The 14,362-nt window shown below is 37.0% G+C and overlaps 1 protein-coding gene across 1 annotated transcript in view; it reads right to left on the reverse strand.

Annotated features, from left to right (window-relative positions):
* Cacna2d3 (calcium voltage-gated channel auxiliary subunit alpha2delta 3) overlaps positions 1-14,362 on the reverse strand; it is a 929,381-nt gene that overhangs the window by 465,043 nt on the left and 449,976 nt on the right. The window contains exon 9 of the mRNA XM_048355814.1: positions 7,000-7,074. Coding sequence (XP_048211771.1) covers positions 7,000-7,074 — 75 coding nt within the window. The remainder of the gene's footprint in view (positions 1-6,999; positions 7,075-14,362) is intronic.

Genomic DNA, 14,362 nt, shown 5'->3' on the forward strand with positions numbered 1-14,362 from the left:
GAAATCAATTTCATTTTTTCATTGTTTTTTGGATCTCCCATTCAGATGGGTTTTATTTTTTCAAACAGAATCCTGTCCCAGGTGGCTTATCCAGTTATCTGTCCATTTTACTTTAGGGACCTCACAGGCACTGGGATGGGTTCAGTCTTTTCCTTCTGGGAAGCCAGGCAAGTGTGCCTATTGTAGGCCATTCTCTCTGATACAGCTATGCACAGCTGGAAGGCTGCTGACAGGCTTCCCTCCCCAGTAATGGGCTCCTGAGCTATCAGAACCACTTGGAGTTCCTGCAAGGCTTAGTGAATACACAGCTGGGAAAGGGGCCAATTCTTGACATCAGGTTTGAGGATTTGGGTAAACCTATAATTAGGTGAACTTATGTAAATGTCTATGAATTTTTTTTTATGGATTTAGTCTCTGGTACATCATTTTGGTTTTTTATGGATTTAGTCTCTGTCACATACACTGAGTGCTGCATGTACTCAGCCTGTCACAGAACTGAAGATAAAAATGGAAATTGCTTCAAATTAACCAACAGAGCTTACTTTTATGTTTAGAATATCCCAGGATACTACTGAATAATGAATATTTTGTCTTCTGAGATTTCCTCCAAAATAAGAAGTTTTGTGCCATTGGAAAATAAAACTATGTTCTTACTATAATTGAATTAACCTAACACACTTTATACAACTGTTCACCATAACTTGATATGAATTCCTAATAGAGTGCAGATTATTTTCAGTCATGCTTTTTACTTTGAGATAGTTATAGATCTACATGCAGTTGGAAGAAGTAATAAATAAAAAGTCATATAGACTTTACCAGGTACATTCTAACGACTCCAAATGTTTCAAATAATAGTACTGCATCACAGCCCGGGTGCTGGCATTGATGTGGTCAAGAGCATTGTATCAACACAAGGCTCCCACATGTTGCCCATGATAGCCACAATGGCCTCTCATATGCTTCCTCCAACTCAATCACTGTTCTTTACTGTTAGAACATTTTTCATTTAGAGAGAACTATATGAATAGAATCATACAAAGCATAACTTGGGGTGAAGGATTCTTTGTTCACTCTTCTAACTCCCCAAAGTATTTTATTCTTTTCATTTTATCCTAGCTAACCAATCAGATAAGGTATAGTGATATTTCATTGTGGTTTTAATCTGTATTTTCTCCTGCCTCATTGAATATGTTGTCATGTACTTATTTTCCATTTTCATATCCTTTATATGGCCTTTGCCCAATTTCTAATTTAGTTGTTTTTTTTACTCAGTTTTGAAACGTATTTATATATTATTCTTTGCATGACATGTGGTTTGTAAATATATCACCATGGTCTGAGACTTGTCTTTCCATCGTTTATTACCATCTTTGACATAGCAAAAGTTTTGCTTTGTTTTAATTTTTTTAATGTTACCAAATTTTCTTTTCTTAGTGATTTTGGGAAGAGGCCTACTTTTCTAGTCCTAGATCCTAAAGACGTTTTTCTTCAGCATGTCATGCTATACATTTTTCACCTAAGTCTTTAATCTATTTGAGTTGAATTTTATTTATGTTGTAAGGTTTATTAGGTTGAAGTTAAATTTTTATTTTGTTTCAGTTTTTAAATCTATAGATATTCAATTGCTCTGCTGCCACTTGTTGCAATATATTATGTTTCCTTTGTTGAATCATTTTTGTATCTTTGTCAAAAATCAGTTGGACATGACTGTGTGAGTGCTATATCTGTGTTCTCTATTCCATTACATTGATTCACATTTTAGCACCACTGTTATACTCTCTAGATTACTGTTACTACATTTGATAGCACTGGGTAGTCTAATTATTTTTACTTTATTCTTCATTTGAAGTTTTTTTTTGTTTGTTTTTGTTTTTTATCCTAGAGCCTGTGCCTTTCTATGTAAATTATAGAATAGGGTTATCTCTTCTACAGACACTTTTAGGATTTTGACTGCATGGATCCTCAGGTGAACTTTAAGTGAACTGACATCTTTATAATGCTGTCATCCATGAACATGGTAATTCTTTACAATTATTTAGATCTTGGGTTTTTATTGTTTGGTTATGGGTTTTTTGTTTGTTTGTTTGTCTTTTTGCCAGTCCTGGGGCTTGAATTCAGGGCCTGAGCACTGTCCCTGGCTTCTTTTTGTTCAAGGCTAGCACTCTACCACTTGAGCCACAGCACCACTTCCAGCTTGTGTGGTGCTGAGGAATTGAAACCAGGGCTTCATCTAAGCCATATTCCCAGCCCCAGACCTTGGGTTTAAAAAAAAATAGCAATTTGTATTTTTTAACACACAGAGCCTATACATGATTATTTATTTAGAAGAGTTGTAAATGGTATTCTCTTTTTAATTTTGGCTTGCATATGTTCATTACTAGTACAAGTTGAGTTTCCCAAATTCAAAAATCAGAAAAATGAAATGCTGCATAATTGGAACCCTCCTGGAAGTCTGATTTTGTAGCATTTAGGATTTCAGGCTTTTAGCTTAAAGATGATCAACCAATAGATTTTACAAATATTCTAAAATTCAAAAACCCCAAGATATGAAATATTTCTGTATCCAAGCATTTCTTTTAAGGGATACTCAATCTGAATATAGAAATATGAGTACACTTTATGTTGATCTTGCATGTAATGTCTTCCTGAGCTCATTTGTCAGTTCTAGGGATAGAGGCTTTGTAATTTTCACTAAGGTTGATGGTAGTTGTAGGTTTCTGTAAATAGTTCTCATAAATTGAAGAAGTTATTATCTATTCCTAGTTTGCTGAATTTTTTGTTAAGCATGAATACATGTTACTAAAGATTTACTAGTTTTATTAATACTGTTTTTGAGAAGCCAGCTTTTGGTATCATTTTTTTTTCTGTGGTTTTCTTCTTGAATTTAGCTGATTCCTGGGTTTTTTCCCTTGATTTCATAATTTCTTGGCATAGAAACTTAGATTATTAATTTGGGAACCTTTACATTTGAGGAGCAACTAATGTTTGAACTCAAGGGTCTTGTACTACCAGGCAAACACTCTGCCACTTGCATTTTTGCTTTATTTTTTAAAAATAGAGTCTCGTGTTTATGCCTGTTCCAGTCAGTAATTTTGACCCTCCTATTTATACTTCCCATGTAGATGCGATGACAGGAAAATTGCACAATGCCCAGCTTTTATTGGTTGAGATGTAGTCTTACAACTTTTTGTATAGGCTGTCTTCAAGACTCAATTTCCCTGGAATCTGCCTCTAGAGGATCTAAAATTCATGAGGTGGCATGAGCCACCACCTTTAATTATAAAACCTTGTTCTTTTAATGTAAGCATTTAGTACTATAACTCCCTCAGCCCTACTATAGTTTTGTCCAAAGTATTTTGAGATGTTGTTTTATTGTTGTGTGCTTGCTAAACTTCCTTTTAAACTTCTCTTTTAACACATGGTTACTTAGTGTGTTTCTTCAATTTTTAAGGATTTAGAGGTTTTAATGCAGTTTCTGCTATTGATTAAAAAGTTCATTCTATTACCATCAGAAAAAGTATCCAATATGATTGCAGATCTTCAGATTTTTTGAGGTTTTATATTATGATCTAGCATATGCTATCTTGGTTAAGTTTCCATGAGTGCTTGGGAAGAATGTGCATTCTGCTGCTGCTGGAAAGTCTTCTAATATGTCAGCTATATCTTATGGGTTGGAAGTGTGGTTCAATTCTTCCATAAACTACATTACACTAGATTTTTTGGTCAACTGACCTATGCCATTTTGGTTTCAGATGTGTTTTCGTGTAGTTGACATAGGATTGGATCATGTTTGTTTGCTTGTCTTTTTTAAAGCTAGTCAAGCAAGTTGTGTCTTTTACTTGGGTTAGATCATTCACATTTAAGATAATTAATTATATTAAGGTATAGGTTTGGCCATTTTCGCTTTTTATCCTGTTTGTTTAATCCTGTATCTCTCTTTTACCTTCCTATATTACTCTTTAAGTGTACCTCTTGGCATTGTTTTTATACTGATTATTCTAGGTTATTACAATATAAATATGTCATTTGTCAAAGTATTGTAGTGACATTTACCACTTCCAGTGACATGTAATAACCTTAGTTCTACTTTGGTCTTTTTACTTATATCTTTTAAAATACAACTGTTTTATGAATTCTTTCAACAAAGATGAGTCATCACATCAGGTGGAATTACACTTTTTGCTTTTAGTGTCAAATATGCCTTAAAAATCTGAGAATGAAGATACACTACTGCACTTACCCTTCCAAAGAAGTCCCAAATCTTCCTCCTGTTTTCCTCTCTGTTAAGGAACTCATTTCAAAGATGTTGTAAGTATAGGTTTTCAGTCAAAAAATTCTCATAGTATTCCTTTATTTGAAAATGTCTTTATTTCCCTTTCATTCCTAAATAATATTTCACTGGATACAGAATATTAGGCTGATAATTCTTTTATCTTAGTACTTGAAAAATGCTGTGTTATGTATTTTGGTCTTCATGATTTCTTGTGAGAAATCTGCCATTCAAATGTGTGTTTCATATAAGCAATATGTCCTTTCTCTATGGCTGCTCTTATGATATTTTGTCTTATATATATGGTGTAACTTGGAATAAATTTACTTGGACTTATCCTCCTTGGAGTTGGTTCAGCCTCTTGACTATGTATGTTTATGTCAACTTATCTTTAAATACTTAGTCCCATTATTTTCTCTCCTAGAACTCTGATATTATGAATGATAGCACTTTTATTATTGTCTCACATGTCTATGGGACTGTTTATTCTGAAACAGTTCATTTTGTCTCTGTTATTCAGATTAGGTAATTTCCATTGATCTTTCCTAAAGTCTATTGATTCTACTCTCATCTTCACTCTACTACTGAGCTGGTCCAGTGAGATCATCATATTGGTGATTATACTTTTCAGTTCTATAATTTTATTTTGGCCCTATTTTATTGCTTCTGTTCTTTAGTTTAAGAGACTCCCTAATTGTTTGTTGAAGCTATTTTATAATTCCAACAATGGAATCCTATCAATATAGGCTTTTCTTTTCTCATTTTTATATTGCATTCTGGGCATTATTAATTTTATGTTATGGGAATCTGATCCTATTTAATCTTTTTTTCTTAGCAGTCATCTTCTATAGCATAAAAACAGTGGGACAGACCAACTTCCTGTTTGGTCCCACAGAATCACTGAGTTGGTCTATAATGGGTCCTTATCCCACTTTCTTTTACTTTTTCTTTTGGTATATGTGCCAGTCCTGGGACTTGAACTCAGGGCCTGGGTGCTCTCGTGAGCTTTTGAACTCAAAGCTTGTGTTCTACCACTTGACCCACAGCTTCACTTCTGGCTCTTTTGATGGCAAATTGGAGATAAAGAGTCCTACAGACTTTCCTGCCTACCTGACTTGAACTTCAATACTCAGATCTCAGCCTCCTGAGAATCTGGGATTGATTACAAGTATAAATCACCTGCATCCTGCTTCATTTGTTGTTGTTATTGCTTTTGTGAGGACTTTGTACCTCCAAATACCACACTGTCCTTTTTTCTTTGGGGAAAATACCAGGCTTTGATCATTTAAGCACTTTTTTCTGCTTAACTTTAAAAATATGCCAATAGACAGCTATCTGAGACTAATTCTAACTAGTGGAAAGAAAGTAGAGTCATCCAGGCAACAAAGGAAAAGTCCCTTGAGAATCTGGTTATAGGTCTAAGTCATTTTTTCCTACTTTAGTTTAGAAAATAACCACAAGTGAACACTTCTAGAATACATTTATTCTTTGAGTGACTATTTCTTTGTTTCTTCCTCCTAAAAATGAAACTTGTCATAGTGTCTAACTCACCCTCTAAGTGAAGCTCAGATATTCACTCTTACCCCTGACCCAACTGGCATGAGTTTCTCCCAACATTCTTTTGTTCTCTCCTACAGTTACCCAAATTAGAGCTTCTTCAGCTGGCCACTACCATAACAAAATGCTAGTCCTCATCTGGTCAGGGATTCCCAAGAGCACATACCCAATGGTCATAGTACAATTACATCATTTCCCTTAGCATATACAGGGTCTCATAGTGAATCTGTTCTCCAAAAAAAGAGAAGTTCCATGTGGTAGGTCTGGTAAAACAACATGGTCTTCCCATGAGGTGGGCAAGAGTCACAGCCATAGCTATACCACCTGTCTAAACCATTCATTGGCTACAGATATGGAATAGTAGAGTCATAGTAGCTAGATTTATACATTTAGTGTTGCCCAAAGAGAAGCAAGATATATCTTCATAGAAGTTCTACTGTAAGAATTTCCTTGGACTCACCATTAACAGATCTTCCTTTTATTTCACATTACTTATTAAACAGGCAGTTCTTTGAATATTTAGGACATAATAAGCACGTCAACCCTCTCCTTCTGTATCTTACTTTCTGATGGAGAAAAATTATCCCAACATCTACTCCGGTGATTATTTAATCAGTTATAACAAGTACAATCAAGGAAATTGGAAAATTTGATTTTCTTTGAAGTTTCAGCAAGAATTATATTCTTGAAATGGCATGAACAGAGGTATGAGGCATACATAGATATGCTCAAGGAAAGAAGGAAAAAGTTGACACATTTGCAATGTAGTTGTAGTGTCATGATCTTATCTATGCTTCCACGCCCTGGAGCTACAAGAACACATGAGATTTATTTATTTATTTATTTATTTATTTATTTAAATTTTTTTTTTTTGGCCAGTCCTGGGCCTTGGACTCAAGGCCTGAGCACCATCCCTGGCTTCTTCCCGCTCAAGGCTAGCACTCTGCCACCTGAGCCACAGCGCCCCTTCTGGCCGTTTTCCATATATGTGGTGCTGGGGAATCGAACCAAGAGCTTCATGTGTAGGAGGCAAGCACTCTTGCCACTAGGCCATATTCCCAGCCCCAACACATGAGATTTAATACATTAAGGTAGACCTATTATAGTACAGTCTTGACGGAGACAGGGTTACCATGTCTATGATACTCCTGCCCGGCCGCAGCCCTTACCTCCTTGTTTGTCCTGTCAGCTTGCACCAAAGTCCCATTCAGACATGGTTCAACGTAGTGAAGCTCTTCATTATACTGCAATGGAAAAACAAAACCAAGAGAAAACATTTAATAGAATACACAAAGGGTACTTGTTAGTAATTGAAGGTTCACAAATACATAAATATCAGTACTATTACAGGTTTAACTTAGTCACATGACATTTGCCCATGGATCCCCCTACCAACAATTGTCATTAAGTACCGAAGACAAACTTTTTATCTTGTTTGAGGACAGTATGGCAGGGCTAGAGTATGGCAGGGCTCACTATTAGTCAACCATCCTTCATAAGTAGCTATTCAGAAAACAGCCGTTCCATGGCTGACAGGCCATGGAGTAGGTAGCAACTGATGTGCATTACAGACGTGGATAAATACAGCTCCAGATATCTTTGGGACACATGGTGTGGACCACACATAAGTTGGGACAAAATGGAGAAAAGGAGAGGTCTTGCTATTTTCCCATCCATCTGAAACAATATGGGAGATGTTGGTCACACAATGCTACTTTGCCCTTCCCAGTGCTTGCCTTATCATCACTTTTGATTCCTGACTACCCAGAATATGATTATATTTTTTTCAGTGCTCACAACCAGGAAAAAAAATGTATGAGAGTTCCTATCTTCATTTCTCTTTTTTTATTTCTCTCATCAAGCTTGATTTTCTGCACTGTAACTAAGTCTATCCAGAACACAAAGTTGTTCATGTCACTTCTTGCTTCCCATTCCTCTGTTGATGATCCTTCTCAGGGCTTCCTAGGGGTTCAGCACCCAGCCCTGGTGACAACTCCCATACCTCCACTAATTTGTCTTACCTCCATTATGCTCTGTTGAGGCCTATTTTTTTTTCCTTCCTATTTTCTGACATGTCCCACCTTTTCCTTCATACCTTCCCCATCGGGCCACAGGCCTAGAGCCCTGGCTTTGACCTCTCCACACTGGCTATCTCCTGATCATCATCAAGCTTAGTTCATTTCCACCTCTATTAGGAAGACGCTTCTGGTGAAGGGTAACCACTGGGTTAGGCTGCTCTCCTGTACACTAAATTCTACTATATCAACCACCACAAGAAAAAAAAAACCTGTTTTTAGGATCCACGCCTGGATATCTGTGGATCCCACAGTGATCGATCATAGACCATTTTCTCAATGAAGGCATCTCTGTTGGCTAAAGGAGCCCAGAAATATGGCTGAAAGAAATGAGGACTCTCTTACATCCACTTTTGGGTGAAGACTGGATAAGGAGTTTGGTCTTTCAGATTACTGTCAGCAAGGACTGAAGTTGTCAACAGGGGAATAAGAATAAAGAATAAGTTTGGGACAACCACCGTGAAAAACAAACTAGATGATGCTATAGTAGTGACTGAGATGCATAGGACATCATGTGCAGAATGTTTCCCAAGTGAGCAGGCATACAGATCATCACTATTACTAATCAGTCTTGCTGAACATTCACTACATCTAGTCACAGTCTAAACTTCATTTGCCTGCTAGTTCAGCCTCGTACGACAGGTAATTCTAAACACTGGCCCTTCATACTGAAACGGGCATAATCAAGTTGCTGAAAGGCACAAAGGAGTAAGAAAGAAGTGACGTCCAGGCTCATGTACAGGCAGTATGAGATGACTTCTACTCACCAAAATCTCTAACAAACAAAATCTCCTCCCCAGCCACTAAGCTTTCATATTTCCTCATTTAGCTGAATTTTCCCCTTCTTTTATATCTGCTTTCTAGTCAGACAGAAGCATTTGAAGATTTTTATTTAAGTCTTAGAGATTAAATATCCCCTGATGAACTAAAAAGAAAAAGTATCACTTATGTTATTCCAAAGTTAACCAACAAAAAATGGGAGTATGTCAAAATAATAAAGGTTATATATGACAAACCAAGAGCAAACACCATACTACACAGTGAAAAACTGATATTATTTCCTCTAAAATCAAGAACAAAACAAGAATGTCCACTCTCTCCACTCCTTTTTAGTACAATTCTGAAACTCTTAGCCATAGAAATTAGGTAAGAGAAAAACATAAAATGGATACACTTAAGGGAAGAAGTTAAACTATCCTTATTTGCAGATGATATGCTTATATACCGAAAGGACTACAGTGACTCCATCCCTAAGCTCTTCGAGCTGCTCAATAACAGAGGCAAAGTAGCAGGATACAAAACAAACACATGAAAATCATCAGCCCCTTTGTATACCAACAATTTATAAGCAAAGAGGGAAATCAAGAAAACAATTTCATTTGCAATAATGTAAAAAAATTAGGAATAAACTTAACCAAGAAATCAAAAGACCTCTATAGTGAAAACTATAAAAATCTGAAGAAATAAATTGAAGACAACATCAGGAAATGGAAAGACCTCCCATGTTCATGAATATTGTGACAGTGGCCAAATACCAAAGTTCATCTACAAATTTAGCACCATCAAAATTTCAATGACATTCTTTACCAAGATAGAAAAAGCAATCCAAAAATTAATAAGGAACAACAAAATATCTCAACTAGCCAAAAAAATTTTAGGCAAAAACCAATCCTTGTGATATCACAATCCCAGGCCTCAAGGTCCACTCAGAGCTCTAATAACAAAAACAGCTTTGTACTGGAATAAAAACAGGCCTGAAGATTAATTAAACAGAGTAGAAGACCTAGATAAAACCATACACTTACAGTTATCTGAAATTTGGCAAGAGAGCCAAAACTATATGGTAAAAAAAAAAAAAAAAATAGCCTCTCCCTGAAATCAGGAAAGCAACTCCTTTTTCAATAGCTTCAAAAAACATAAAATACCTAGGAATAACCTTAACCAAAGAAGTGAAAGACCTCTATGATGAGAACTTTAAAAACCTGAAAAATGAAATTAAGGCAGAACTAAGGAAATGGAAAAACCTCCCATGCTCCTGGATTGGGAGGATTAATATAATCAAAATGGCAATATTGCCAAAGGCTATCTACAAATTCAATGCAATACCCATTAATATCCCAACACCATTTTTTAATGAAATAGAGGAAGCAATCCAGAAATTTATATGGAACATTAAAAGACCCAGAATAGCAAAAACAATCCTAAGCAGAAAGAACAGTGCTGGAGGAATTATAATACCCAACTTCAAGCTGTATTATAAAGCTATAGTAATAAAAACAGCTTGGTATTAGCACCGGAACAGGCCTGAAGACCAATGGAACGGAATTGAAGACCCAGAAATGAACCCACAGAACTATGCCTACTTAATCTTTGATAAAGGAGCTAAAAAAATAGTCTGGAAGGAAGATAGCCTCTTTAACAAATGGTGCTGGCAAAACTGGTTCAACACATGCAACAAACTAAAACTAGATCCTTATATATCACCCTGCACCAAAATCAATTCCAAATGGATCAAAGACCTCCAAATCAAAACAGATAACCTGAAAACACTAAAGGAAGGAGTAGGAGAAACACTTGGGCTCCTTGGCACAGGACGGAACTTCCTTAACAAAGACCCAGAAATGCTACAAATCAAAGAAAGGATGGACAAATGGGACTGCATCAAACTGCAGAGCTTCTGCAGGGCAAAGGACATAGCTCGCAAGATAAACAGAAAGCCCACAGATTGGGAAAAGATCTTTACCAGCCATTCAACAGACAAAGGCCTCATATCTAAAATATATGCAGAACAAAAAAAACTAAATTCCTCCAAAACAAAACTGCAAAGAACCAATAGTCCTCTCAACAAGTGGTCTAAAGACTTAAAAAGAGACTTGTCTGATGAGGAAATGAGAATGGCCAAGAGACATATGAAAAAGTGCTCTACATCACTGGCCATAAAAGAAATGCAAATCAAAACAACATTGAGATTCCACCTCACCCCAGTAAGAATGTCCTATATCAAGAAAACTAACAATAACAAATGTTGGAGGGGATGCGGCCAAAAGGGAACCCTACTTCATTGTTGCTGGGAATGTAAACTGGTTCAGCCACTCTGGCAAGCAGTATGGAGAGTCCTCAGAAGGCTAAACACAGAGCTCCCCTATGACCCAGTAGCCCCACTTTTGGGCATCTACCCAAAAGACCACAAACAAGAACACATGAAAGCCACCAGCACAACAATGTTCATCACAGCACAATTTGTCATAGCTAGAATATGGAACCAACCCAGATAGCCCTCAGTAGATGAATGGATCAGGAAAATGTGGTACAGATACACAATGGAATTTTATGCCTCTATCAGAAAGAATGACATTGCCCCATTTGTAAGGAAATGGAAGGACTTGGAAAAAATTATACTAAGTGAAGTGAGCCAGACCCAAAGAAACATGGACTCTATGGTCTCCCTCATAGGGAATAATTAGCACAGGTTTTCGGCTAGTCACAGCAGAGGATCACAAGAGTTCAATAGCTGTACCCTTATGAACAGAGAAGATGATGTTAAGTGAAATAAACTCCATGTTATGGAAACAACTGTTATATCACTGTTGTAATTACTTTCAATATGTGATGTGAAACCCTAGCTTCTATTATTGATGACTCTCTTGTATCCCCTTCCTGTGGTTGTACCTGCACTATCTCTGTATCTTATCTGAGTACATTGGGAACCGTGTATACTGGTATTAGAACTAGGAAACTGAAAGGGAATACCAAAATCGAAAGACACAGGGTAAAAAGACAAATGACTACAAAAGCAATACTTGCAAAACTGGTGTAAATCGACTGAACAACTCATGGGGGGAAAGCGAAAGGGGGAGGGGGAAGGGGGAATGAGGAAGGAGGTAACAAACAGTACAAGAAATGTATACAATGCCTAACGTATAAAACTGTAACCTCTCCGAACATCAGTTTGACAATAAAAAATGTTTTTAAAAAAGCCTCTCCAATAATTGGTTTTGGGAAAACTGGGCATCCATATGTAGAACACTAAAAGCAGATGACTGTTTCTCATCAGGTACTAACTTCAACTCAAAATGGATCAAAAATCTCAATGTCAAACCTGAAACTTTGAAATTACTGTAAGAGGGAGTAGGAGAAACATTAGAACTCATAGGCACAAGCAAAAACTCATTGAAAAGAGATCCAGTAGATAGGAGCGAGACTTGAAAAATGGGATTACATCAAAATAAAAAGTTTCTGCACAACAAAGGACATAGTTACTAAACTAGAAATACAGTCAACAGACTAGGAGATCTTAACCAGCAATATATCTAACAAAGGCTTAATATACAAAATGTACAAAAAGCTCAGTCCTTCCCCAAGCTAATAAACTGATCTTTAAATGCGCAAAGAAGCTAAAGAGGGACTTTGCAGAGGAAGTAAAATTAATAAAGAAACACATGAGGAAATGCTTGACATCCTTGACCATAAAGGTACTACATATCAAAACAACTCTGAGATTCCATTTTACCCCAGTTACACTGGTCAACATGGAGGATTTGAGCAACAATAAATTTTGGGAATGTGCAGTAAAAGGATCCTGATTGCACTATTGGTGGGAATGGAAACTAGTACAATTTCTCTGGAAGGAGGTTTAGAGGCTCCTCAAAAATATAAACCTATGACCCAGCAATGTCACTCTTGAGTATCTACCCAGTTGAGTATCTATAAGTCAGAACATAGTAAAGACACCTGCACATCCATGTTCATTGCTGCACTATTCACAACTGCCAAGCTAAGGAAACAGCTCAGATGTCCTACAATGGGTACGTGGATCAAAAAAATTTGGTGCTTAAACACAATGGAATTTTATTTGTCCATTAGAAAAAATAACATTTTGTCATTTGCAAGGACTTAAAACAAATCATGTTAAGTGAGGTAAGCCAAGCTCAGAGAAACAAATGTGGAAACTAGACCTAAAACGCACTGACTAGGGGCATGATAAGCAGGACTCTGGCATACAAACAGTGAAACTAAAGGAAGATACTCTTAGGGTAGGAACGCAAAGGCATAATGTCTTTGAACATTTAAAATACCATTTATTAAAATGAATTCCAGGAAATGGAAACATATATCATTTCTGTTGATGGTAGTGGTAATATTTTTGCTTTGTTTGTTCTTTTTTCTGTTTTTTTTGGGAGGCAAGTGGGTGCAAAAATGGAAGAAGGAGTAAAAAAATGCAGGCATTGGGCTGGGGATATAGCCTAGTGGCAAGAGTGCCTGCCTCAGATACACGAGGCCCTAGGTTCGATTCCCCAGCCACCACATATACAGAAAACGGCCAGAAGCGGCGCTGTGGCTCAAGTGGCAGAGTGCTAGCCTTGAGCAGGAAGAAGCCAGGGACAGTGCTCAGGCCAAGGCCCAGGACTGGCCAAAAAAAAAAAAAACAAAAAAAAAAAACAAAAAAAAAACAAAAAATGCAGGCATGGTAGACAGTAGATACTATGTGGAAAGTGAACTATGAAACTCTTGGTCAGGGGCAGGAGCAGGTAATTAGGGAAAAGTGAGGGAAGGCGTGATATTGTCCAAAAATAAACGTACTCATTACTTGACTTATGAAATGGTAACCCCTCTATACAAAACCTCAATAACAATAAGATTATACTTAAAGAAAAGAAATGAAAGTGTGAATTTTGTTCCACAAATAGTATGTCACCTCAGGATCCAGGAAGCATATACACAATTCAACATGAAACAGGAGTTTGCCAAAGTCTTATCCACATTGAATAGAGACTGGGAATTGCTAAGGAAACAGTCACTTCCCTCTCTTGCACCTCTGTGGCTGATTGGTGTAATTTGGGATGACAATAGGCCATTTCCCACAGCCTGATGACAAATCATAATCAGTATCAGCCAATCACAGCTATCAGTTCCCCTCTGCTGGATACTTGCCTTCACAGCTTATCTTGCAGAGACAGGTGGTCAGGTAACCCATCCCCAACCAGTGAGACATAAGAAAAAGTTTTCTGGCAGTTTCATTTTTCTGCCATTGAAAGAAAACTATTATATCTGTTCCTTTTTTCTTCCTTGGGATGCTAATGTGGAGTTTCAGTGGCCATTGTTGCACTCATGAGACAAACAAACAAAAAAAAAAAGGAAGATAGAGTAAGAAGCAGGAGCAGCATGAGGTCTTTGATGAGAGCACAGAAGGGGGTTGGGATTGCAGTGGCCTTTTCAGATTCCTTGGAGATAGTTAATGCCTCTATGCTAAAGCTACCTGCATTCAGCTGTCCAGTATCTTGAAGCCCTAAATTTCCTCCCTAAAACTCCTATCTTGGTTTTTCCTTCTTATTCCTCTATTTTCCAGGTCAATTTTTTTTTTATTTCACCAAAATTGTGCCTAATTTATGCTGTTGGAATTGATTGAACTGAAAGGATTCCAGATTCCTATGTCAATTCAGCTTCAGTTTGCTCTCCA

Source organism: Perognathus longimembris, chromosome 10, assembly GCF_023159225.1.
Source record: "Perognathus longimembris pacificus isolate PPM17 chromosome 10, ASM2315922v1, whole genome shotgun sequence".
Classification (NCBI taxonomy): Eukaryota; Metazoa; Chordata; class Mammalia; order Rodentia; family Heteromyidae; genus Perognathus; species Perognathus longimembris.